General features: G+C 44.7%; 1 protein-coding gene and 1 pseudogene across 3 annotated transcripts in view; both read right to left on the bottom strand.

The window, feature by feature from the left end:
• LOC147896849 (diacylglycerol O-acyltransferase 1C-like) overlaps positions 1–26,263 on the bottom strand; it is a 206,024-nt gene extending 179,761 nt beyond the window's left edge. The window contains exons 1-3 of one of the 3 annotated variants that reach the window (XM_087381006.1): positions 26,126–26,263; positions 25,562–25,619; positions 13,352–13,681 (exon numbers count right to left, since the gene is read on the bottom strand). In XM_087381006.1, the coding sequence (XP_087237132.1) occupies positions 13,352–13,609 (258 nt within the window). In that variant the 5' untranslated portion in view covers positions 13,610–13,681; positions 25,562–25,619; positions 26,126–26,263. Of the gene's footprint in view, positions 1–13,351; positions 13,682–25,561; positions 25,620–25,743; positions 25,904–26,125 lie in introns of those variants that run through there. The other 2 variants (XM_087381007.1, XM_087381005.1) reach the window with 2 other exon arrangements.
• Positions 1,025–3,470, bottom strand: LOC147896850 (uncharacterized; annotated as a pseudogene).
• Positions 26,264–27,618: the final 1,355 nt, after the last annotated feature.

A 27,618-nucleotide genomic window follows, 5' to 3' on the forward strand; every position in this document is an offset into this window, starting at 1 on the left:
ACATCTTGGTATATAGCCGAACGCTAGAGGATCACATTGGACACCTCCGGATTGTCTTAGTTATACTAAGACAGCATAAACTTTATGCCAAGATGAGTAAATGTGACTTCTTTATGAAGGAGATCATTTACTTGAGACACAAGATTTCCTCTGAAGATATTAGCATTGATCTGGATCGTATCCATAAGGTTTTGAAATAGCCTATCCCTCAGATTGTGAAACACCTTCGTTCTTTCCTAGAATTCACGGTATTTCTACGAAAGTCTGTGCGTGATTATTCACACATCACGGCACCCTTAACCAACATATTGAAAGGTCGTGGACGCAGGTCTACCCAGCCGATCCCTTGGAATGATGCATTGAACAAGGCTTTTGAAACCTTGAAGTTAACTATCAAGGAAGCACCTGTTCTTGCATTACCCGATCCTACCCGGCCTATGTTTTAGAGGCCGATGCGAGTGATTTTGCGATTGGGGCAGTTTTATTCCAAGAGGGCATAGTTGCCAGGAGTTTCTGAAACGGGAGGTTTCAAACGGGTTTCATACGTTTGAAACGGGTTTCGAAAAATGAATGAAACGAATTTCATTCGGAATGTGAAAATATGTGCATTCATACCTAGGGTATGCATCATGCCATATACAAAAATGTGCAAATAAAGATTGTAAGTGACTCCATAGTGCATACATGATACAAAAAACATACATATCAAGTATAAGCACCATACATACTGAATCCTGATCATACAAAAAGCTAGTCATTAATGATCATACATTATACATATTAGAGTACTCAATGATCATCTTCACACATACATACTGAATGATCATACATATTGATAATTGAATCTTGATCATACTGATCACACATACTGAATACTGATAATAATAAAAACTAGAGTCATCAATGAACCTCCCAAGACCTCCATGGTGATGGACCATGAAGGTAAAAAGGTCAAACTACAACTGGAATTCAAAGTACTGTCTATCAATAATAAGTCACAAGTGACAAAGTCACAAATCAAAAGTCAAGCCTCATCATCAATGTCAGCATCTTCCTCCTCAACCAAGTCCATGTCCTCATCAGCCTCCTCCTCACTGCTATTGGAACTCCCAGAAGACTCATAAAAAGCATCCTCATGAGATGCAGGTGCAATTGAAAAACTGCCACCAGCTGCCTGGGAGGATCGGGTGTGGTGAGATGAAGCCCTGATCTCTCCTCATACAACATGGCGTAGATATCCCCCTCCTCAGGTGTAATCACCGGCATCTCCTTGCACTTTTTTGTAGGGATTCACCTACCGAGGCTCAATGGGATAGTTCATTTGCTCGAGCAATCGTAGATTGCAGTGGCAAAAGACCAACCTCTCCAATTGCACAGTGGACAATCTGTTCCTCTTCTTGGTATGGAGTAAGGCCCATGTACTCCAGTTTCTCTCACAAGGTCTAGAGCTATAGTCTTGTGAGAGAACTCGCATCGCTATGCGTCTCTAAAACAAAACAAGAGACATTCTCAAACTTTACAGTTTAGTGGCAGCTTCCAATTGCTGAGCTATACCCACATGTTTTCAAGTAATAAGAAAGTATTGCCTCTAGGGTTAAGTATTACCAAGTGGGGTGCCTCAATGCCATATTTTTCCCACCAAGAAACTGCTGCTAGCTGAGTCTCCTCTCTCTGTGCATTGCGTGATCCAAAAACACTGCTTCGGTTGCGGAAAAGAAGACGCTCATCCTCCAGCTTCAAAAGTAGATTATCATCATCTCCCACGATCTTGCTCATATAAGCTGACCACCCGTCCTCTAATTTTCTCTATCGAGATATTGCTGCTCATTCCTCCATAGAGGATGAAGGATATGAGCAACAGTATGGATTGGCCTAATAAACCAATCCTAACGCATGTTCTTCCTTAAGGTCTTCAATCCTTCATAAGAAATTATGAATCAAAGGCAAAACCAATAATGTTTAGTAAAAATGAAAACATAGATTAAAAGGAATTCTAAGCATGCCACTTTGCTAATTGGAAAAATGCTAAACTTCAAAGGATGACTCATGAGTACGGGATACCTGTCTACAGATAGGTGAGTACACACATCAAGCGCTTCCCCCACTTTATCCATGAACTCATAGAGAAGCCCAATGGTGCTCCCCTCCATATCTGTCAATCGGAGAACGCTGTATGTGGGGTTCATTGTCTTCACTAGAGCTGCAGCCTCCTCCCACCATGCATCTCTCATGACCATGTGGCTGAAACCAATTGCTTTGGGCTCATTCCTATCCCCCCATTGCTGCCAATCACGGGAAACAACTGTACGCAGCAAGCCATGCCGCACTTGAACAACCCTCTCCAACATTATGAACATATAAGCAAACCGTGTCTTTGAGGGCTTTAAAAGGTCAAGATCACTATTTTCCTTGAACATGCTCAAGACCTTGGGTCTTTTTTTTACAAAATTTACCAAGCTCAAAGCTTTAGAAAATATATGAGAAACCCAAGGTAACTTTGCCATGTCCTCAATGGCAAGATCCAAACTATGAGAAGCACATGGTGTCCAAACAATAGTGGGAAACTCATCCTCAAGCATCCTTCCCATGGACACACAATTGGAGCCATTATCTGTGATCACCTGCACCACATTTGCTACACCAATGTCAAGAATAGCTGTGTGTAAATGAGACCATATATATGCACCTATCACCCCTGTCCCTGAAGCTGATGCATCTATAGCACAAAGGAACATAGTTCCTTTGCAAGAGGAAACTAGAATGTTGTAGACATTTCTTTTCCTCACATTTGACCAGCCATCACATAGCAAGGTGCAACCATACTTCTGCCATGTTCCCTTCAGAGGCTCTAGCTCTCTTATCAATGCTTCTTTCTCATGGCGAAGCTCTTTTGTATGCAATGTCTCATAGCTCGGACCCTCCCACTCACACCCAATACGCGAGATAGCTCGCATAGTAGACTTCCAACAGGCGGTTCGAGTAGTATTGAAAGACAATGCACATTGCACAAACAACTTTGTTACCTCTCTAGTTGCCTCCTTCATAGCTGCCTTTTGCATGGCTGCCTTCATATCTCCTCGCTTAAACACGGGAAGGGCACTTCTTTTAGCTATGGGCGTGGAGCCTGAAGACTGCGACATCTGCAAAATGTCATTCTCCTCCCTCATTGATGCTGGAATAGCTGAGATATTTAATTCAAGCTCATCCCATGCATTGACTCTATCAATTGGAATCCCTAGCACTTTAGCTTTCCAGGCCTTCAAGCCATCATACACCTCCTTTGGCACACAAGAACAAGGGCCAATACCAAAGCCCTTTGTTCGAGAAAAGTGAGACTGCAATCTCTGAAATGTCCCATGATGCGGCTCAGCACAAAAGTTGCAGGTCCACTTGCTTGTGCCACTCTTATCATAGTGTGCACCAAAGGAATTGAAGGTGACATTGCTCCACAATGCACTACCTTTTCGAGGAATCTTCTTGCTTGCAAAAAGCGATGTAGAACAGCAAAAGTAATTGCAGCTTTCCAACCTACATCATGCATGCAAGATGAGCAGATAAATCAAGAGAGGAGCGTTAGAACTTAGATTTCAGAAACATCAGAAAGTTCAAAGAGCAGATTTCAGCCTGCATGAAAGGATGCAGCGCCAAATTCAAGAAGAAGGGTAGACTGTAGAAAGGACGATTGAACGCACATTGGGGATGATTGGGGACACAAATCTCGAGAATGAGCAAGAGGGAGCGTACGGGCTGCACGGATGGAGCGTATGGGAGTACGGAGTGCACGGGTACAGCAAAATGCGTGAAATCGCGATTTTGCCCTCTTTTGAACCCTACCAAAAAATTGGGGCTTTATGAAACGCGCTTCATATGTATGAAACGTTTACACGTTTCATATGCGTTTCATACAAGTATGAAACGCGTTTCATATGCAACTATGCAAGAGGGCAGACCTATAGCTTTTGAGAGTAAGAAGCTAGACGACACTCAATATTGTTGGCCCACACTAGAAAAAGAACTCTATGCAGTTGTGTATGCTCTAAAAGTTTGGAGAAACTACTTGTATGGTTTGAAGTTTCTTGTATTGACCAATCACCAGTCAATAAAGTGTGTGTGTGATGGGTCTGAATTGAGGGGACGAAAGGCTAGATGGGTAGAATTAATGCAAGATTTTAATTTTGAAATACATTATCGAAAGGGTTCGCTAAATAGTGTGGCGGATGCCTTAAGTCGAGTCAAGTTTGTAAATGCTATGTCATTTACAGATAAATCCTCATACCTATTTCAATCGTTGAGAGGGCTTTGCACAACTGATAGTCATTTTAGTTCTTATTGGCAGAGTCCAAGATGGGAGCTCCATGGTTGACCAAGACTCAAGGATTGTGCCACCTACGGTACAGGCGGCGGGAGGTCACTGGATGATTGGGAACGGCTTGCTGTTCCGGAATGGAAAGATATGTGTGCCAGATGTTTTGGATCTTCGATCCAAGATTCTCTGGGAGTGTCATGATGCTCCTAGTGCTGGACATCCAGGTATACATTGAACTCTGTCTCTTGCGAAGCATACCTTTTATTGGCCTAAGATGCATGCATTTATTGAAAACTATGTGGTAGGCTGCCGGGTTTGTCAGGTTACTAAGGTAGAATACCTTAGAAGCGCAGGTTTATTACAGCCATTGCAAATCCCAGGTAATAAGTGGAAAAGTATTTCCATGGATTTTATTACCGGTTTGCCTAGAATGCGCAAGGGTCATGACTCCATTTGGGTCATAGCGGACCGTTTGACAAAAATGGCTAGATTCTTACCTACTAGAACAACCATCTCAGATGTTCACCTAGTTCACGAGTTTGTGGACCACTTGTTTAAGCTGTATGGTTTGCCCTCTGACATAGTCAGTGATAGAGACTTGAAGTTTACAAGTAACTTTTGGACACTTGTTTTTAAGAAGTTAGAAACTACTCTAAGTATGAGTTCCTCAGATCATGCACAATCTGATGGCAGTACAGAAGAGGTCAACCAATTGGTTGAAGATATGCTTCGGGCATATGTTTCTAAGAGACAGTCTTCATGGGAAGATTATCTCCCCATGATAGAATTTGCTTATAACAGTGCAAAGCATTCGAGTCTTGGTTACAGTCCTTTTATGCTTATGTACGGGTTTCAACCTAAGTCACCAGTTATGGTTGGGTTAAAGGGAATCCAAAATGATGCTGCAAAGACATTCTTGCAAGACATGCAAGAAATGTTACAGTTTGCCAAGGAGTCTATTAGAAGTGCCCAAGTTTGGGACAGATTTTATGCTAATAGACATCGTTCACCTAGAGAGTTCTATGAAGCAACGATGGTATATTTGCGAATTCCCAAGAAATCCAAGAGCCTAAGTATTGGTTTGGTTCCGAAGTTATCCCCCAGATACTGTGGTCCGTTCAAGGTTATTAAAAGAATTGGACCAATTGCATATAGACTAGAATTGCCTCCTAATGTTAAAGTAGATCCGGTATTTTATGTCAGTAGACTGAAAGAAGTATTGGGTGCGGATGATCAACTTGTTTCTCCTCAAGAAATAATAAAAGTTACAGATTTGACTTTTATTCCACACGAACCTGAGAGTATTCTTGAATACAAGATCAAGTGGAAGGATCGTGTTGAGGAGGATGCAACATGGGAGATATTACAGAACCTCCAGAAGACATTCCCGGGTTTTTTAGCGAACTCAGGAGTGAGTTCTTAGAGGAGGGGAAGTATGTCATGTGCACGGATTGGTATCTGACGCATACTGGGTACACAAGACTAGCTCAGGTAGCCTGGGGAGGCTTAGGGCTAGGCAGGCTTGATTCTCGGGTTGAGTGGCAAGGGTACAAACCAATTAGAGGTCTTCGCTATTTTTGGCGCTTGGGGCCCGAGTCTATATAAGGGGCTCAAAGGTTCAGTTCCCAGGTGCTAGGTCTGATCCTGGATTGAGTCGCGGACGTGCGCCTACATCATAGCGTAGCCCAAGGCCTAGCAGCAGATCCCAAGCTTCGCAGCGCCACCTGGTGGTTTGGGACACCAGGCTGGTTAGGATTTGGTTGGGAGTTCGTGCCAATAGCTCAGCTCGTGGCTCGAAGGGGACATCTCCTGATACAGGATCTCATCTCGTAGATGTCATGGTTGGGTGGTGAGCAGCCTGCTCAAATTCCTCACGTTGGTGTGTTGTTGTGTTTGCTTGCAGATCAGAGGTTTCAGGAGTGCTGGGGTCGTGTCAAATTTCCAAAAAATTTCCCCAAGAATCTGATATTGATCTTGAGCCATCTTCACGTTTGAATGCACAAACAGTCCCAAAAATTCATGTGCTGTGAATTATACTACAACCACAACAAAACACTGTCCCATGAGCCAATACTAGATGCAGCCTGAGAATGGAGTATTTAAACAGTTTCAAAGAGAATCAAATTGCCCAAACAAGCCAATGCTTGGCTCAAACAAAGCATAGTGCCCACTGAATTGTGAGTGTGCCTGAAAAGAAGATTCACAAGGCATGAGGGCATACAAATGAGAGCAAAGGAGATGGAGATAAAACTCCAAATGCAAACTTAAAGGATGACTTAAATCTTACCAGGTATTGATCTCTTTAGAGCACCAAGAGCACTCGACAAGATCCAAAGATGGACTGAAAACGGCTCCAAATGAAGCACAAGTATTCCCCTCAGTCAAACCTTGACTAGTAATGCATTAAATGACTGATTTTCACCTCTGGTTTGGTCAACACAGTAAATTGCATAGCTATAATTTTGAGGATGCACACGAGTGGAAAAACTGAGCTGCCCAAGAAAAACACTAACTGAAACAGGTAAAAATCAGGTAGCAGACAGCCTCAAAAGCCTCGAAACGCTCCCAAATGACTCATCCAGCTAGTAGACAGCAAAACGGGTCTGCAAATGACCTTGAAAGTCATGCTAATGTGTCAAAACAAGGGTGACTTGTCTAGAAACACCTGCTGCAGCAAAAAGTACACCACAAAGTTGCTCAACCAGCTGCAAATCAGCTCTAGAAAATGACACAACAGGAGTATGTCCATCGCTATCCACTGCTTACTTCTCAGCCCCTAGAGTCGCTTCATGGGAGGTGCCCCCCCCCCCCGCCCCAGCCCCCTCCCTCTTTCTTTCCCTTTCACATGTAGCCTTTTTCCTGGACCAGTGGCATTATTGAAGTGTTTCTCCTTTTTCCTTTCAATCAGCTCTTGCTGCAACAATGGAGGGTTCTAACACTCCTTGTCAACACACTGGAGGTTCTTGGTGGACACTTTGCCCCGGTTTAGTTCGTGCCTGAGCTTCAAGCTTTGCACCTTCTGTTTATTTTTTGTTGCCGTCTTCCACGGCGGCAGCATCTTCTCCCTTTTTCAGGTTTGGCCCCCTTGTTGCTCCCACAGGTCTGAAGTTGGAGGATGGCATGTAGCTGTTTTGGAAGAGTTTGCTCCCCTTCACCAAATTCAGGGCAGGCATTTATGCTTTCCATATGATTGAGGGTTTTTTTGTATTGAAAAGGTTGCGGATTGAGAGCTTCTCTCCGCTCGTGCAGTTTTTTGTGAGGGGCTGTTTTGCGATAACGATGCTTGGAATCCTTGTCCTCCCACTCTCCCACCAGAACTTGGTCTCCAAGCATCACTATCTTCCCCATAGCATCCACAGTGGTTTGAGGGTTCAGCTCCACACCATTAGTTACCTTCCAAATCTTCCGTGCCACCATGTGCCCACGTATCTCCACCTTCCATAGCAGGTAGGTGCTCCAACGAACTTGCCTCCTTCCTCAAAGTTGGGAATTAGCATCCATGAAGCCATAGACCTGAAGAAACTAGAAGTAAACCACTGAAATGACACAACAATAAGCAAGCAAACTTGACGAAGGCGTAAATCAAAACCGTCTTCCTTTATGCGAAGGCCCTCCCTTCAATCATTAAAGTAGATCGAAGCAGCATATGTGCTGATGGATCACACTACTCTCAGCTCACAAATGTGTGTTATGAAAGCACAGTACGCGGATTCAGCAGAGTTTCGCACACAATTCTAGTTAGACACGACTCTTGCTCCAGGCCATTACTTATTAGAGGACGGTTGGCTTTTCTATAAGAAAAGATTATGTGTACTCAAAGAAAAACGGCGGTTGCTTCTCGATGATGTCCACGACGCCCTTATTGGTGGTCATAGAGGTATCAATCTGGAGAAGTTAGAGCGCCATTTGTATTGGCCAAAAATGAAGAAGGACGCATACGGGCTATGTTCAAAATTGTCAGATATGCCAAAAGGTCAAGGCTTCCCACAAGAAGGTGAGCTGGCTTACTTATGCCATTGCCAATATCCAACGGTTCCAGGACATAAGCATGGACTTCGTGTGACCACTTTCAGCATCCGCAGGTACGCGTAACACTTCCTTGCAAGCAGACGGCCAATGCTGAAGACGTAGCTCATTTGTTCATCAAGTATTGGTATCCCATTGGAGGGTTGCCAAGGACCATCACATCCGACAAGGACTCCAAATTCACGTCTAATTTTTAGCGAGCCTTGTTTAATAATTTTGGTACTAAGCTACAGATGTCCAACACTTTCCATCCGCAATCGAATGGAGAGACAAAAAGGTATAATGGTATGGCATTAGATATTTTAAAATGATATTGTCATGATGCTCAAGGAAAGTGGGAACAATTTCTTTCGCTTGTGCAGGACATTTTAAATGATACCTATTCTTCAAGCATTGGTCGCACACCTTATGAAGCGGCGTTTGGAAGGCGGTTTACATCACACTAGGATGGTGTCTCCATCTCTTGAAGCCAACAAAACCACGGAATCTATGGCAGAGATTACGGAGTCAATGAAAACCGGCATCGCCAAAGCTCAAGCATCGTACACGCGCCAAGCTAACAAGTCCAAACAAGATGTCCAGTATAAAGAGGGTCAATGGGTGTATTTAAGAATCATCAAGCAAATATTAAAGCAGGTGGGCAAGCGATGCCCTAAGCTGTCTTTCAGGAGCTTTGAACCATTCCTTATTATCCAAAAGATCAATGATGTCTCCATGAAGTTACGCCTACCAGACAATTGGACAATGCACAATGTTTTCCATGTACCTTGGTTGAAGCCGTATTTTGGACCTCCTCTTCCCGAGATTTTCAATGAGCATCAACCTGAAGTTCTTGATGAAGCCGAAGTTTTGCAGCCAGAGCACATCCTTCTTCATAAATGGAAGCATGGATCAGGACGCAGGATCTGGGATTTTTATATCAAGTTTCATGATCGACGTACCTATGAAGCAGTGTGGCTAGACAAAGACTTTTTCCAGGCGTTCCCATAAATTTTGGCGGACTACTTGGAAGCAATGAACCTACTGCCAAGTTAAGGAGGAGGTAATGTCACATGCACCCCTGCACTTGGGTGCAAGGGTGACACACTGGCTACATCAACAAGTACATTATAGTTTCCTAATCGGAGATTTTGTCGAATGTGGTGACCCCTTTGTGAGCCCTTGTCTAGGGACAGCAGTCAGGCACAAGCTACGTAGGTCAGTCTCTCACCCTTAGGTCAAGTGAGAAGATTAGCCCTTGTTCACTATACCCATTGGAGAACAGTATGATAGTGTTTCCATATTAGGATTCTAGGTAGGTCTAGGTCTCAGCCTAGGATAGGAGCCCTTCTAGGCCTCTCTGGGATGAAGACAATGAGGAAGAATTAGCTGCGGAAGGGATGCCTTTATAGGCTACCCTGCACCCCTCCCTAGGCTTCATTTTATGGGGCCAAAGGCCCAAACAGCTGACTAAAAAGTCGGCCAGTTTGGCTAGTTGGCTCAGCCCACAGCCCCCTATAAATAGGGAGCCTACAGCCCTCATTTAGCATTCAGTTCCTCCCAGCCTTCAGCACTCCTACAGCTCCCATCCAGCCTCTTCTATGCAGCCGTGAGCACCTCCAGAGTTGGCCCTAATCAGCCTCATCTTTTGGCCCTCAGTTCAGCCTGTCTGGAGGGTGAATATGCAGCACCACAATTGAGGATTCGGACCAGCAAACGGAGTAGGGTTTGGGTACTGTTCAGCGGCTTTTTACAATTCTCTTTTACAGTTTTGCACAGCTCTATATCTCAGTCATATCTCAGCTCTCTCTTAGATCTATTACTCCTACCTTTCAGTCTCTCACTCACGCAGTAACCCTGCACACCGGTGGACAGCACAAGACTCTTCCTTGCCTTGCAGAATTGCCCTACATCATCAGTGTGGGCAGCATCAAGGTCTCGGTACGGGTTGGAGTTGCCTCTCAGGTCATTGGGTCTGCAATACGTGTGCGCAGTGTACTCTTCAGAAGCATGTTTCCATGCTCTCTCGAAGAGTCTTATTTGTATGTTTCAGTTCTCCAAGTATAAAGCAAATTGTCCCCTGATTTGGGGGGGGGGCCCTCAGTGGGTACAAGGACCCAGTCGGTCGTTGACTCTATTCTCTCTCTACCCTCTATGGTGCATAATGTTTAAAGGTCTTGCTGTGATTGCACGATCAGATTACCGTTGCATGTTATAGGCTTACAAATGGGGAGGTAACCACCTAATCTCCAATGGAGCCTACTCTCGCACCTCCTCAATCTCGATCACCTCTCAGCGCAATAACGCTATCTGCATGCAGGCTCTCCACAGTCAATGTGCCACTCCAATTCTTGGATCATGTGTGATCCAAGGGTGCAAAACAGGACGCCTGCTCATGGGCCTGCTCTAGCAATTCATCCAGTCCACGCATAACTCTTGTACAATCCTCCATTAAGCACAGCCATTGCTGCTCCTGCTTGCAGTCCTGCTCCGACTCTCCCCAGTCCACTTGGCACTCCTATATCAGGCTGATATATGTGCATTCACTGCAGCTAGCAGCTGCCACACTTGCTCCACTCATGACCTTTGGATGGAGGAGGAGATCTAACGATGGAGGAGAGGTGTATGCCATTGGATTGACTCTTCCCCCTAATGGATCATATCGTTCAAGTGTCAGGTATCATTGCCAATTGGATCCCCTCAATGTTGCATCTACATATCCAAAGGAAATACTAAGTATTTTTAAAATTAGAGTCAATGTTGTTAAACTCATTTGATAGTAAAATGGTTTCATTTAATATATATTCCTATCTTATTTTTGTATTAAGAAGATTACCTATGCCTTAAGCAAAACCTTATAGGCCCTTTTTTATTCCAAGGCTCCCCTACTGATCCGAGGCCTCTGGTTAATTGGCCAGAGTTCTGCCTAACTCCCAGGAGGCCAGGTAAGGCCCCTGGGTTTGGGTCTTATGCTCCTCGTATTAGCCCATTGGCCTGCCCAATTGCTGGGCCTTCTAGCCCACGTGCCTTAGTACTCTTTGCTTCCCATGTGGCAGCCATATCTACACTGATTTGCTGCCTACATGGCAGCCTATGATGCTGTCTATCTAGCATCTGACGTGCCAACGCTATGTCAGCTACACATGCATCTACTGCCCGTACATGCCACCCATGTCCATCCCAGATCCTGACCTTGTGCAGGTAGCAATCCCCGTTCACCTCCTTATATGGGGCTGGCTTATGGTGAATCAACCCATCTACTCCGACAGACATCCTTACTTGGTACTCCTTGTTACATATATAATCCCTTGAGTAGATTTTTTTTTTTTTCATGAAAAAGACTTCTATTAAGTAAGAACAAAAACCCGCGAGAGCAAGCTCAAAGCGGAATACATCATGAAATCATGAGGATAATAAAAAAACCCCCTCAGAGTGAGGTGGAAAGAAACCAAGGCTGAGGCTGAAAGTGCCATCTCAACCCTGTAGTAGATTCAGAGAAGAAAGGAGAATCCTTCCATTCCCTGAAGAAAGAAGCCCTCCTAGCTGAGGCTGCACGGGAGTCCCCCTGCATGCCCGTCCATACGGCCATCAGAGTGTGTACGATGTCTGTCCAGATACTAGCCAATGTGTGCGAGGGATGAACCTGAGTACCCTCCATAGCCTCTGTGCATCTGGATCTCCAGATATGCCAGGCTGCTATGCTCGCTATAATCTCCCAAGAAGTATCCACAGAGGCATGTACAGCTGTAAAAGGACGGTGTGTAACCACATCCAACGAGCAGAGCTCAACCCGATGATGTCGAACTGAAATGGCCCAGGAGGAGTCAAGTCCCTCATAGAAAACCTGAGGTCCTGTAAGAGAAAGCCAAGCCACCGAGCCCCAAGTCATAAAGAGTGGGGAATGGGCAAAGTGACTGAAGATCCTGGCTATCCCCATCCAAATCAATCTCGCCTGTCTGCAATCCCATAAGCAATGCTGAATAGACTCCGAAGCAGAAAGGCAGCGAGGGCAAGTAGGGTCGGCTCCGAATCTGGACCTCCAAAGGTTCACTGCAATCCCTCCATGAATAGAAAGCCAAAAGAAGATAGTGATCTTTCTATTCCTGTGGGATTTCCAGAGCCTCCTCCAGAAGTACCTCTGCTGATCCGCAGTAATACCAAAAGTCTCCCAATGAGGAACTCTGGAGGGTCTCCAACCTCTACTACTGAGCTGAAATCTCCTGGCATTACTGACCGTGTAACGAAAGAAGGGGATGGTCTTCTCTCGATGCCCCACGTCAATCCACTCCCACTCTCCGGGGTCCCACTGTAAATACCTGATGGGAACTCCTCCATAGAGCCAAAGTCTCCAAGACCCGGTGGAGAGTAACTGGGGGTCAGGGTCTAAGAACCACTCTGAATCTGATCCCTGCATCAAAAGGCCTACGACCCTGATAGGCTGAAAAGCAGACTCAAGCAATATATCATCTGTAGATCTGAGCAATCTGCCACCATCCTGGACACTGAAAACCAAAGCATCCTCCTGTGCACCTCGGAAGGCTAAGACCTGAAGTGGAACCCCGCCTCTCGAGAAAGTACCTGCCCAAGTGGAGGTAGTGAGAGGCATATCATCTGTGTCTATCCAAGCCTCTGGAAGGGCTGACTCAATCTGCAAGATTCTCCCTGCACTCCCTCTGAGATGTCCTATCAACCCTGACTTGGTTTCCTCTGGAAGCCTACGGAAGGCTTTCCAAGATCCCAAAGAAGAAGCAGGTCCCCTCTCCCACCTGGCCCACTGCATGTAGAGTGAGGCACCCAGTGGTCTGCCACGATCATCTAAAATACTGTCGTTCCACATGATGGGCTGCCTATCAATCTCTTCCCGGGAGGAAGGAGGAATCCCCTTGAGTAGATTTTGAAAGTGCCACCTATGCTTCTTCTCAAGATACTAAAATTTAAGTATTTATTGGACCCACATATGATTGGATACCGTATCTTTGAAACTAGCATCAAGCAGGAAAGATAAAAACGATACATAAAATAATGTTTAAGAGTCCTCACCTGATGAAAAATTGCATCTGAGCTCAATGGACTTTCTTTAAGTTTTGTGTGAACAGCTGCAGAAGGTCGAGATCTGTATTTGAAGTTTGCACTATAGGACATTGTTTCTTCGGAACGTGCCTTAAGTGCATCATGAGTGACGGAACTGCAACTTGTTGAATGAGAGCTTTCAGATTTTGAAACCTTTCTCTGCCGTAAATTAATCTCTCCTGAAACACTTGAGCTAGCTACTGACTCCTCTTCCACCGTTCTGCTCATCTTCTTGTGAGGTTAATAAATATAAGCACATCCACAACTTCCACCAGTGGAGTTTGATAAGGATTTGAGGCACTGAAAGTAAACCATAATCATCAACATATTGCACCCACAAAATCCAATTGCATAGCCAACAAACTTCCTTGACAGAATCGATCTGAATTAATGAATTACAATATCTGTGTGATATGTCTCTTGACATATTACTTGAAAAACACAAAATAATTCCCAGTAGGAGTTAGAGATACAGCATGTAAGCACTATTCAGTTTAAGTTTTAAATTTTTTAAATCCCAAAAAATAAACTTCACCAAAGACCGATAAATTACAAAATGGCATAGCCCTTTTAAAAGAGTACAACCATCCCCTGAGAAAATCAATGAACATTTTCCATTGTGCAAGGGCTTACATAAGCTCCCTAGTGCGTATTGAATACAAACCCACAGTTAAGAGTTGGCCAAAGGACAGCAGCTCTGAGCGGATCACTTAAACCACCACCAAGTAGGAAATTTGTAAGCAGATGTTTCGGTTTGTCATCTAATCAATTATTGAGCCTACCAAGATTCAAACAAAGACACTCCCTATTCTTGCTGTGCTAGCAATATGAATTGAATGCAAGAGATGAATTGTGCTTTTAACTTACATTAAGCGATTCAAACTAGAAGTTGGAAAATATCTGAAAATATACTTCTAGCTCAAGTCCTAGTTCTGGTACCATGTTAGAACATGCAGCAGAAAATTGAATTGTCCACTGTTAAGCCAGGCAATCTCCAATTCTAGAGGACAGGATAATCAAAGGTCAATCTGGCGCAAAGGTCCGATCACTTACAGGTAAAAACACCACAGGTGACTCTCCGTCAGGACAAAATTCCACAACCAAAGCCCTGTCAAAGAGCCCCAGATCGGAGGCAAAATCCACAACCAAAGCCCTGTCGAAGAGCCCTGGTTCGTAGGCCAAAAAAATTTTTAAAGAAAAAAAAAAAGGCTCCTTGCTGGCCGACCAGATTGACCTGGTCGGTCAATATCTGACCAGGTCAGTCAGATCTGGGTCAACCAGCTGGCCGACCAGCTGGTTGACTGACTAGTCCCTTCCTATTTAAAGGGGGGGGGGGCCTAGGTATTCTTCATCACTTCAAGCTCCAGAGGTACCTGCACACCCTGAGCCTCTTCTGCCTCCTGGCTGCCTCCTCTGCTGCCTCAATTTCTGCCTCCTGGCTGCCTCCTCTGCTGCCTCCTCTTCTGTCCTCCTTTCTGCTACAGATCTGCCCTCCTTTCTGCTACAGATCTGCCTTCCTTTATGCTCCAGATCTGCCCCCAACTTCTGCTCCAGATCTACCCCAACTTCTGCTCCAGATCTGCCCCCAACTTCTGCTCTAGATCTGACCCAACTTCTGCTCTAGATCTGCCCCCAACTTTTGCTCCAGATTATGTTCTTTCTATTCCAAATCTGCAGCAACTCTTGCATCAGTTTGCTGTCTCAGATTTGGTTCAGTTCCAACTTGTGGAGCTAGTGCAGAAGTCCACTACAGTTGTCTTCCCTGGAGAATTGACGTTTGCTTCCTCGAGAGCTTCTCTCTCATATCTTCTCCTGTACTGAGTTCCGTTTGTGATATATATTTCTTCTTCAGCCATTATTAGTCTTCAGTATTGTTTTATTTGTCTCCAAGTATTTTCTTTATATGGTATCAGAGCCAAGTGTGCCAATCGACACCTGAGCCTTGATCTGGAAAGCTTGGAAGATAAATCATCACCTGAAGATGTCTTCTCCCTCTTCCCCGAAGCGATCTCAGCCTGAATCAACCTCTATTCAACCACCACCTTCATCATATGTCGAGAGAGAGTCTGCAAGGATTGAAGGTGATGAATACCTCTCCAAACTCTTTAAAGAATTTGCTGAATTCCAGAAATGGAAGGAACTTGAAGCGGGTACCCGCACACCTCGTGCCTCTACCTCTCCACGGTTCTCTCCGATACGTCTACAAGAACCTCTATTCAACTCACAAGAAGCTGAGCAACATCTCAAGTTCGGTGCCGATGAAGAACAAGTATACCCTGACGAAAGAGGACAGGCCGGCATGAGAACATTGGGTTATTCGACAGTGCCTATACCACAAGAATTAGTGCAAGGTATGTTGCCCTATTCCCTTAGTGCAACTCCATTTGTTATGCAAGGCATAGGAACGAGTAATCACGAGGACACAGATCCATACATGCATGTGAACATGCGCAGACGAGAAAGGAGAAATGCGTCTGACAATGAGTTTGCTTTCGGTTCACATTCTTCCCTCCCTCCCATCCCTCTCATATCTTCCGCTGCCATCTTTCCTCCAGTGGCTTCTCATCCTCCTCCTCCTTCCATGCCACTGGATTCCTATAGTTTATTTCCATCTATCTCTCCCGCTGCCTCTTTTTCACCTCTCATGTCATATCCCGCCTCTCATATTCATCCCTCCCCCTCAGGACCTTTTCCAAATTCTTTTATTCCTCTGGTGGTGCCGCCTCTCCCTTCTTCTCACTCTGCTCCTGTTCTAAATTCTCTTCTGCCTCCACCGGTTGCTTCTCCCTATCATTCTCTTTCTTCCCCTCACCCTGTCTCTGCAACAGCCAAACATGCTTTCACTGATATGACTCGTTTTAACGGGTCTAATTATACCACATGGTCAAATCTCATGCGCCATGTGCTTGATTCTCAAGACCTATGGGAACTCGTTTAAGGTACTGAATCGCCACCTGATCCTCATGTTTATCCTCCTCAGCTAGTTCGCTCGTGGCGACATCGTAATGCCACTGCCATTGTCGAAATCATGCAAGGTCTTTTACCTGAATTTGACTCTCAATTACAGCATTTTGATCTTGCCTCTGAGCGATGGGCACATCTCACTGACCGCTATGCAGCTCGAGATCGTACTCATCGCATCAATCTTGACCATGATCTCCAACAATTCCAGATCCTTGCTGACAATGATCTCAAGGTTAAACTAGCAGATTACCGGCGGTTAGTTGCTGAATTTGCCACAACTGGTCCTCCCAAATCCGAGGATGACCAAGTTACTTTCTTTTTAAACAAACTTCCGCCCAAGTATTTCAGTTTTATGCAACAAATCATTTCTCAACCTTCTCTTCCTACTTTTTATGAGTTCGAATGTCAACTTTTGCGTTATGCTCGTCTTTACTCTCAGGTCCACCAAAAACATAGCATTCCTGCTTCAGAGGGGGCTCTTCTCTCCGGGATTCAAAAAGATCAACCCAGCTCCGGGAAGCCCTCTCCTACTCCTAACTCCAATAACTCCTCTAGTAGTAAACCCGCCTGGCACACCCTTCCCAAAAAGAATAGGTTTTGTCAGCATTGCCAGAGAGTTGGGCATATTGATGATGAATGTCGCTCCAAAGCCAAAGGCTTTCTTCCTCAGCCCCCTACCACGACTCCTCAACCATCCTGTTGGACTCCACAGCCCCCTACCACGACTCCTCAGCCACCTCATTGGCGTCCTTGGAGTGGTCCTCCTCCTCCGAACACTGGTCTTTGGAGACCGCAGGGCCATGTCACTAATCATGTCACTCCATCTCCTCCTTTTATAACTCCTGAAGGTCTGTCTGACTGGTCCACTAGAGATTCTCTAGACTTCACTTCTCAAGCCTTGATCCATATCACCGAGCTTGACTCCTCCCCCTCCTTATCTGGGTCAGCTTTTCATACTCTTCCATGTGGCTCTAAATCTTCTTGGATTGTGGATAGTGGAGCCACTCATCATATGACTCCTCATCATGATCTCTTCATTTCTCGCCAACCGGCAACAGGGGGAGTCTGTTGTGACAATAACTTTGTTGCTACTATTCATAGTGTTGGTTCAATAACTTTTGATACTGACAAAGGTCCCAATCTTGCTCAATTGGATCAAGTGTTTTATGTCCCCCAATTAGGGGTCAATCTTCTTTCCGTTCATCAACTTTGCCTTCTTGGTTGCACAGTGCTATTTACAAAGATGCATGTTGACATCATAGATGAGACCTCAGGACTCCTTCTAGCTCAAGGCGACGCCCAACCTAATGGTCTGTACTTCATAACTCAATTTCTTGCGACTCCCTCCCAGTGCGGTTCTGAGTTTCATCAGCTTTATGGTATTGCTACCCTGAAAGATCCAACTGACACAGAACGATTATGGCATTATCGTCTAAGACATTTGTCCTATGACTCTTTATATGAAATGTCTCGGGATCATCTAGTTGATGACCTACCTAAATATCAATGCTTTTTTGCAAACCCATGCCACATATACAAAAATTAAGTGAGCTGAGGAGAATGAGACAATATGTAAAATAGTTTTGCCAATATCAATGATGGGCTATGGTTCAATCTCATTCTCAATGAGATCAACCCTTGCCAAACTATCTACTTCAAAATCCAAACTGATCGAGCCAGTGAGATATTGCGTCTAATTCACCTCGATATTAGTGGCAAATCTCCTATTCCTTCCCTCAATGGTTCACAATATTTCTTCTTAATTGTGGATGATTAATCTCGATATCAATGGGTGTTTTTCATGAAAGAGAAATCCGACACTTTTTCTTTCTTTGCTACTTGGGCTCGCTTGGTTATGAACCAAACGGGAAAGTCTATTGGGATTGCTCGTAGTGATAATGGTGGTGAATTCATTTCCCATGAATTCACTCAATTCCTTCACGAGCATGATATCCAACGCCAACTTACATCTCCAAATTCGCCTTCCCAAAATGCTCGTGTCGAACGAAGACAACGCACAGTCATGAACATGGCCCGTTCCATGCTTTTTGCAGCCGAGTTGCCTGAATGTCTCTGGCCAGAAGCTGTGAATACTTTTGTCTATATTCTTAATCGCTGCCCTACTCAGCCCATCCCGAACATGACGCCTTTTGAGGCCTTCTATGGCTACCGACCTTCTATTTCTCATATTCGCATCTTTGGATGCCACGCGTACACTCATACTCCCAATGATACTCGCGGTAACCTCGAACCTCGTGCTGAACTTTTTCTGCTAGTTGGCTACTCAGCAGAAGCCAAAGCTTATCGATTATTTGATCCTCGCACAAACAAAGTTTTGGTTCGCCGAGATGTGGTCTTCGATGAAAGAGAAGTTCTAAAAAATTCCTCTATTCTGTCTCCTGATGACGTATCTACTCCTGTTCCCTCCGACAATTCTCCACCCGAAATTTCTTCCTCTCCTCCCGAAACCTCTCTCTCGCCACCCATTGCTTCTCCTCACGACCCACTGCCACGCTGGTATCGCCAAACTATGAAGGATTCCGGAATTATTTCTGTCGAACTTCCTCCTTCCGGTCCTCACCGCTCTACTCGAACAACTTCTTCTACTAACACCGCCTCCTTTTTTACCACGGCCTATATCATACATTTTGAACCTGCCACTTGGCAGGAAGCAGTTCAAAATCCTGCATGGCATCGTGCCATGAAACAGGAGCTTGAGAGTATTGATTGCAATCAGACCTGGATCTTGGTCAATCGACCCACTCACAAAAAGGTCATCGGAACCAAGTGGATCTTCCGAACAAAACTCAAAGCCGATGGAACACTGGACAAGTATAAAGCTCACTTAGTAGTGCAAGGATTTCCCTAAAAACATGGTATCGATTATGAGGAAACCTTTGCCCCTATTGCTCGATTAACTTCCTTTCGTCTTCTTCTCGCCCTAGCTGCTCATCACCGCTGGTCTATCTATCAGATGGATGTCAAGAGTGCCTTTCTCAATGGCTACCTTCATGAAGAAGTCTATGTGACTCCCCCACCTGGTTTTTCTCCTCCTGGCCATGAAAATAAGGTATTCCATCTTCGCAAAGCTCTTTATGGGCTTAAACAAGCACCTCGATCATGGTTCCACAGGATAGACACCTTCCTCAAAACTAATGGTTTTCATTCTACTCCTTTTGATCCAAATTTATATATCCATCAATCGTCAGAGGGGGTCTGCTTTATTTTACTCTACGTAGATGATCTTTTGCTTTTAGGCTCTACTCCCACTACACTTCAATTCATTAAAACTCAACTCAGCACCACTTTTGAAATGACTGATCTCGGTCTTCTCTCCTATTTCTTAGGCATGGAAGTTGTTCAACATTCTGGTGGTATTTTTGTTTCTCAACAGAAATATGCTCTTCAACTCCTTGATCAGTTCATTCCCCATGAGCCTAAGCTCGCTGCCACTCCCTTAGATCCCAAAGTAAAGCTCTCAAAAGACTTGGAGTCTCCTCCCTTTGATGAACATCTCCATCGTCAGGTTATTGGCAGACTCCTCTGGCTCCTTCACACTCGTCCGGATCTTGCTTACTCCGTTTCCATTCTCAGTCAGTATTTTAATGAACCCAAGCTCACTCATTGGCATGCATGTATTCGTATCTTGCGGTTCATACGTGGTACTTACTCTTATGGTTTACATTTCAGACCAGGACTAACACTACAGGGATACACTGATTCTGACTGGGCTGGCGACTCGGACAATCGTCGTTCTCATGGTGGCTATATTTTCTCGTTTGGCTCGGCACCTGTTTCTTGGTCTAGCCGTAAACAAGAAACTGTTGCTGGCTCTTCTATTGAGGCTGAATACCGGGCCTTGTATGATTGTACCACAGAGGCCATATATCTCCGACAATTTCTGGCAGAGCTACACTTTCCTTGTACTGAACCAACGATCCTCTATGTCGACAACAAAAGTGCCATCGCTCTCGCCGGCAATCCCATTTTTTCCAACCGCACCAAACATGTCGGTGTTCACTTTCACTTTACTCGCGAGCAAGTGGAATTAGGTACTATTCGATTGATCTATGTTCTAGCTGCCGATAATCATGCTGATATTCTTACCAAGCCGGTTAATCGCCCTACCTTGAGCATCTCAGCCCACGGTTGGGGATTGGTATACCGCCTCCTTCTTCTTAGCAGTTTTTTTTTGTGTACTTAAGGAAGTGAACAAATCCCCTGCGAGGGCACTCCTTCAAGTACTTCTTTTTTGTACCATCATCTGGGCCTAGGTATTCTTCATCACTTCAAGCTCTAGAGGTACCTGCACACCCTGAGCCTCTTCTGCCTCCTGGCTGCCTCCTCTGCTGCCTCCTCTTTTGTCCTCCTTTCCGCTACAGATCTGCCCTCCTTTCTGCTCCAGATCTGCCCCAACTTCTGCTCCAGATCTGCCCCCAACTTCTGCTCCAGATTATGTTCTTTCTATTCCAAATCTGCAGCAACTCTTGCATCAGTTTGCTGTCTCAGATTTGGTTCAGTTCCAACTTGTGGAGCTAGTGCAGAAGTCCACTACAGTTGTCTTCCCTGGAGAATTGACGTTTGCTTCCTCGAGAGCTTCTCTCTCATATCTTCTCCTATACTGAGTTCCGTTTGTGATATATATTTCTTCTTCAGCCATTATTAGTCTTCAGTATTGTTTTATTTGTCTCCAAGCATTGAAGTTGCCATATCTGAGCTTGTATATGAATGTAACGCCAGGTCAAATTCTCCGAGGCTCTGAGTGTACCTGCCGTCCTGCCAAGCTTTCTGCTCTCCCACTTCACCCAATTTACGCGCGCCTCCTCTCCGATAAGCCTATTTTTCAAACTACTGCAACCACATTTTCGATACACATTAGAAATAAATGCCTCTGCTCACCAGCTGCTCATCAACGCAGACGGCGTAATCGAGAACTGTTTCACTCCAGGTCCCTATTCGTTGGAAATAAGCTCAGCTGCATACGGATAGTCTTCGATAACCAGCTTAAGCCCGTCCGGTTCGATTGCATCTTCAGTGGCCATGCCCCTATTGATCAGCTCAGCTGCCTACGGTTCCATGTGGAGACTGTCTGGATGCTTGCAGCACCCCACAATGGGGGCCTTTTATAGGGCTCAATGGTCTCCTGTTTAGGCCAATTGGCCCTGAACCTGGCCAAACCAGTCAGGGTCTGCCGACCTGGTCTGTAAGACTAACCTTACCAAGTCTATGGACTGTACTGCCGACCAGGCCAAGCCTTGGAGACCTATAAAACACTCCCCCAAACGAGAATCCATGGTGGGGAATGTGGGGCGGGCAGTGGTGAGGAACTATGATCATCGTAATGTGGGGCAGGCAGTGGTGAAGGAACTATGATCAATGTTTTCCAGACTTGTTGCATGTTAATTCCTAGCCTCAACTTATACCGCTTTTTGATAAAGGCCACAAATCATAGAAGCATTATTCCTCTTGAATATGGTATCTATCGGCAGAGAGAAAGAAAGAAAGAAAGTTTATTAAAGTCTTAAAAGACCAAAGGGTCTGTAAGACTGAAAAAAACAGACGTAATGAGCTGAATGGGTAGAACCACTAAGTGGGCATCTAAACGCAAGACAAATATAAATACAAGTACTAAACACTTGAACCGATGGGGAGAAAGATCTGCAGTGTGGTATCACACTGACGGTCCTCTATATGCTGTCTCAGGAACCAAGTCCATTGGACGTCTGAGAATAAATAGAAGGGTCTCGGCAGATGAAAGCTCCGGTGGGGGATCGGCACTGCGGGGGTGGGGGGAGAGAGAGAGAGGTCAAATGATCTACAATGTTGGACAATGTCCCCCACAAAGCCGCAAATTGTAACGATCACACTTCATGATGATCTTTCCTCCCCACAAAAACCGCAGACTCTAACGATAGCTTTAGCTTGGTGCATCACCCAGCAAGTTGCAATCAAAGCGCTTTTTCTTGGTCTTCAGCAAACCAAAGGGGGCATGATCGTTATACTAAAGAACTGTAGCTCCCGTGTTGTATAGGTAAGAACATGTTTGGTAGGCTCACCTGGCCATGCCAGCAACGTAATTTGTGTTTGTTTCTCATGCAATTAACTCTTATATAATACACGGGACGTAATTGTCAAGCTGCTAAATCGCTGCAATGTAGCTTCATGCTCCTTATTTGTTTCTGGGCTTAGATTTCTGTTACAAAGTACTGCAGCCCTTCATCCTGTAACAATGTTGCACAGTTTTTCCTGGTTATGAATTATGATATGATCAGTGCCACACTTCTTACAGCTATTACGAAATTTTTTACTTTGTATCAGGGTTGTGCTTGCTCTGTTGACTCTTCGCTGCCCAAGTATTCATGCATGAACTATTTAACAAATTCCCATTTTGTCTTGCTCTATGCATTTGCAATCCTTAGTCTCGTCTTGTGTTAGTTCATGGATACCAGCAATGGTATCAGAGCTTCCAGGCTTAGGTTGTAGTGATGGAGACTCCTAAAGTGCATGCATAAAGGAGGCACTAAATGTGGAGATACCTAAATATTTCGGAGTGGAAAGAAAACGCCATGGGAAGTTACCAGAGCTGTGTGCTGCAATATATGTAGATACGACGAGGATAGTCTCCTTCAAAAACACACCTGCACAGTAGAACCCTAGAGGAGGAAGCCAAAAGGGAATGCTTGCAATGCTATCCAAAGTGCAAGCTCAACAGAAGGTGCTATCTACTTCCTTGAGGGTCCTACCATGTTGGAGAGAAAGGTAGAATGCCCCCTTTTTATATGCATACAGTGGGGGTTGAGTGGCTGTTTATATACACACAATAAGGGTTGAGTGGCAGTTTATATGGCTGACTTTGCAGCTGTTGAAAAGCCGACTGAATATAGAGGATCTGCCCATGCCCTGTTGGGCAGCTGACTGGTGCCATGGTAGCCAACATGATTGGCCATCTTCCATGTGGGGCTAGATGGGCACCTAGGGTGGTCATAGTTCAAAATTGGGCCAAGATAGGGGAAAAGGGTATTAGTACTTGGGGCTGTTAGCAAGTTAAAGGTCTCTAATTCGCCCTATTCACCTGCTTACATCAGCATTATAGAAATTCTCTTTTCATGTAATCCTCTCTCCAATTCATCCTCCCTGTAGCTCCTTTTCTATAGTATGTCCATATATATATAAGTACAGGGATGGGCTGAATGCTTTCAATGAACCTTTTGATCAGGTCCCGGATAACATTCTATCTTGAAAGACTAGCCAAAAGTAAAAAAGTGGTTGTACAGTTTTTTGTACCATCATCTTGTTTTAGAAAAGAGACCTTCTTTGAGCCTATCGACTATGCTAATTCTTATAGTCTATTTTATTTCATAAATTTAGTCTATTTTACTTCATGAATTTTCCCTGAGTGTAGGAAGAATGAATTGCAGTTTCAATGAATATGACGTTCAGCACACATGGAAAGTAACCCAATCTGATTGGAAGTAATTGAGATTCCTCAATCCTCAAGGAGAGGAACTCTTGAGGACTGTAAGAGAATAAAATCTTACTGGAAACTTTGACATCGACATCCAGTGGGATGTTCAGGGTGTGCCTCAATCGAGAGCAATTCCTTAAAATGTGAGTAATTTATGTCGGAGATGACAATAGTGTGAAGGCATTGTTCACCGGGTTTGTTTGTTTGTTGTGTGTGTGTGTGTGTGTGTGTTTTTTTTTGGAGTTCCAAAAAACAACAGAGATTTCTCCAAGAACTGTTGTCTGTATTGAGCATCTGTAAAAATGACTTCATAACAGCCCTAGCAGCCATATAGCAGCCTGCAACAAAACAATCCTTTCAGAAGAGACTTCAGCCATTGTGCTACATCAGTTGCATCAGGCATCCTTCCCGAGAACAACAAAACCACACCGGGGAGATCTTCCTCTGGCTTACTTAGAAGCATTCTTTCACTGTTTCTAGTTTCTGAGTAGAAGTTGCTCCTTTTTGGAGCAGCTTTTAAACGTATATTTTCTCATAATATATTACCTTTCACTCAAAATTTGGAGTATTTCTTACTTTGTATGAGTAACTTTCACGTTGTCTTGGTAGACACGATGTGGAAGTATGCTATTCATAGTGATATGACATGTGTCTGGATCAATGTGGTGTGGTGAAAATGAGGCATCTATCAGAAAACAGGACATCAATTCTAATCCCAGTCCAGGCAGAGGAATACGGATATAAAGGATCTTGCATCTTTTCCAATCACTCTCCGAACATGTGCACAATGCGGACAAGTATAGACTACTATAGGGTTCCAGGTCAAGGACAAGGCACTGCTACAGTAAACAAGTGCCGAACTACAAAGCTCAGTGGAAAACTCAATGCAATGTGCGTCTATGTCTGCTGCTGCTGCTGCTACTCTCCTGCACACCTTTGTAGGACGCTTTGTGGATGACGATAGAGGACCAAAGGCAGGGCACTCTGCCACCCCCCGGGCCACCCGTCTCTCCAAAAGGCCAACCAGCCTTTACAAGGGCCAACCTGGTGCCTACATGGTTTGAACCAGAAAGGGCCACCCCTAGGTCAGGCTGTTAGCCAACTTGGTCAGCTGGAAGGCCCATAAGCAGCCCCTATGCCTGCCCATATAGGAGCACCAATGGGTCCCAACATAGACTTTGTGAGCCCATCAATTGGACAAAATATGCACACCTCCATGTGGGCACGTGCTTCCTTCCTCCAAACCCTAGCAATGATTTCCAGAGCCCATCAAAGGCAAGTGTTCACCTAGTCGAGCTCTGGGCTGGCCACTGCCACTCTCTATGCAGATGATGTGGTGCTACTTGCAAATGACAGTTCTATCTCCAAAGACACTTGAATGTACTTAGTGAATTCTGTGAGTCTTCAAGGATGAAGCTGAATCTAGACAAGGCCAAAGTAATGATCATTGAAGAGGGTGACCTATGTTTTAGGGGAACATCGACTTGACATGAATAGGAAGAATCCATGGATAAGCTCACCCCACTTCTCATGACGTGATCACGGTCTAAGTAGAGATAGGAAGGCCAGAACGAGGATCTAGAAAAGGTCAAAGCTTAAACCTCTACGTCCATATCCACTTATCCGTCTAGCTCTGATAATCAAAAAGGTTGGCTATGGGACAAGGTTGGAGACGATGTTCCAGAGAAAAATCCGCATTTGAGACTTTGCCCATAGTGGCATGCAGAGCATCTAGGATACAGAAAGTTCACCTGCAGCATTTTTAGGTGCCCAATAGCTTCGTCCAAGATTTCTAGAAGCCTTCTCTGACTGTTACCAGAAAAGAAACCATTTCTCAGTAGGTGCTTCCAGGTTTGGGAAACAAAACATTTAGTATATCCATAAAAAACGGGCGGTCCATCGTCGAGCAGCAACACTTGTAGTGCAATTAAACCTTGTTTGAATTTGCTGTAGGTGTTCATCTTCTCGGGGATTCTTTCCTGCTCGCTGTGTGATCTGCTACATGAGGCATTTTGTTTGTAGCAGATGATGCCTATCAGTTTGTGCCGCCGACTTCTATTGTTTGCTGCAAATCTTCTAGATACGTGGCCTATGCACAGGTTCGGGTGTTCCTGGACTGAAGTCCTTTCACGGCAAGGACTACCTTGTTGCATTTGTTGTAGGCATCGTGCGCTTGTCGTCAATTACTGAAAATCTCTCTCACAGCATGCATGCAGGCGAAACATACAAAAATTGAAGCAAAAGAGGTCGAATTTTAAGGGAATGTGTGTGACGGAGAGCAGCAGAAGCTCGATTGAGGGTGGTAAAAAGAGTACCTGAGTCGAAAAACTCCGGCGAGCGACTGAACAAGCTCAGCAGGTTGCCGTTGTTGGAAACGTAGCGTGATGGAAGGGGACTTTCGGAGGAATAACGAATCACGATCGAACAACAGCCGATGCCTTCGTGCCGAGCGATAATCGCGGCGACGCGCGAATCGTGCATGAATCTTGTTGACGTGGTACCTCGTGTTGGCACTCGTGCTGACGTGGATCACGTTGACGTCTCACCTGGCCTTGGCGTGGCTGGCGTAAACCATTTAGAATGTTGTGGGCCGGTGGTTGTGGAACCGTGCCACCGGCCTCGATGGTGAGTCCCGCATTACGAGTGATGGTGAGACTCGGACGTTTGTGAATAGGGTAGGTGCCTTGAGAAGGGAGACATTTGACATGGAGAATGCCGCATGACTGCACACATGCATGTGCGTGTGTATGTGTCTTTTTGTTATGTGTGTACATGTACCCACAATGATTGCGTGCACGTACATAAGAGAGAGAGAGAGTGACAATTGGTATTCACCAAAAGATGTGTGTATGTGTGTGTGTGTGTGTGTGAGAAAGAGAGAGAGAGAGAGAGAAAGAGAGCTCACATAGGTCATATCGAAGGGCTACTATTGTGGCAAGTCTATAGTTAGCCCATTTGGTGGAGATCGACACGGCTATGTCTTGGATGAGGATATTATGCGTTACCATAGTAGCTCGGAGTTCTTAGGGAGGGAAAGTTTGAACATCACATGGTCGCCATCTGTAAACTAACTTTTATTGGCAGGTAGCATTATGCCATGAAATGAAATACTTCCTTCTCCTTGAGCGGGGAAAATCTTTTGGCGAGCTTTTATGTGAGCTTTTTTACCATTTCCTTTGTTTTTGCGAGCTTTTTTTAGAAATCCATACACGTTTTTATTATAAGAAAGATGGGGAAGTTAGAAAGAGGGAGAGAGGATATAGGATATGTTCATTTTCATAGCATGTGGGAGGGATGGAAGAGTGATACTATGCACAAGGGGGGGGATATGAGTGGCAGTAGGAGGCAAAAAATTGTGGAAGATATGTCCATATTCAAAGTAGAAGGGAGGAACTATGGGAGAGATGTTCATTTTAAAAGTGTATAATTTGAAAGGTTTGACCTCATATTTGGATTCCTCGTCGAATTCCGGTCATTTTGAGTACCAACATGACCATATTCCGATAAAAATTGAAAAATGGTGTTTTTGTCATGAATTCAGTTTTGGCCTGTTTTGGGCCTATTTTGAGTCTGCGTTTCGGGCCAAAACTGAGATATTCCGATAAAAATTGAAAAAATGGTGTTTTTGTCATGAATTCAGTTTTGACCTGTTTTCCGAAACGCAGACTCAAAATAGGCCCAAAACAGGCCAAAACTGAATTCATGACAAAAACATTGAATTCATGACAAAAACACCATTTTTTCAATTTTTATCGGAATATCTTAGTTTTGGCCCGAAACACAGACTCAAAATGGGCCCAAAATAGGC

The sequence above is a fragment of the Dipteris shenzhenensis genome, chromosome 11, assembly GCF_047967505.1.
Source record: "Dipteris shenzhenensis isolate YYH24624 ecotype China chromosome 11, Dip_SZ_1.0, whole genome shotgun sequence".
Classification (NCBI taxonomy): domain Eukaryota; kingdom Viridiplantae; phylum Streptophyta; class Polypodiopsida; order Gleicheniales; family Dipteridaceae; genus Dipteris; species Dipteris shenzhenensis.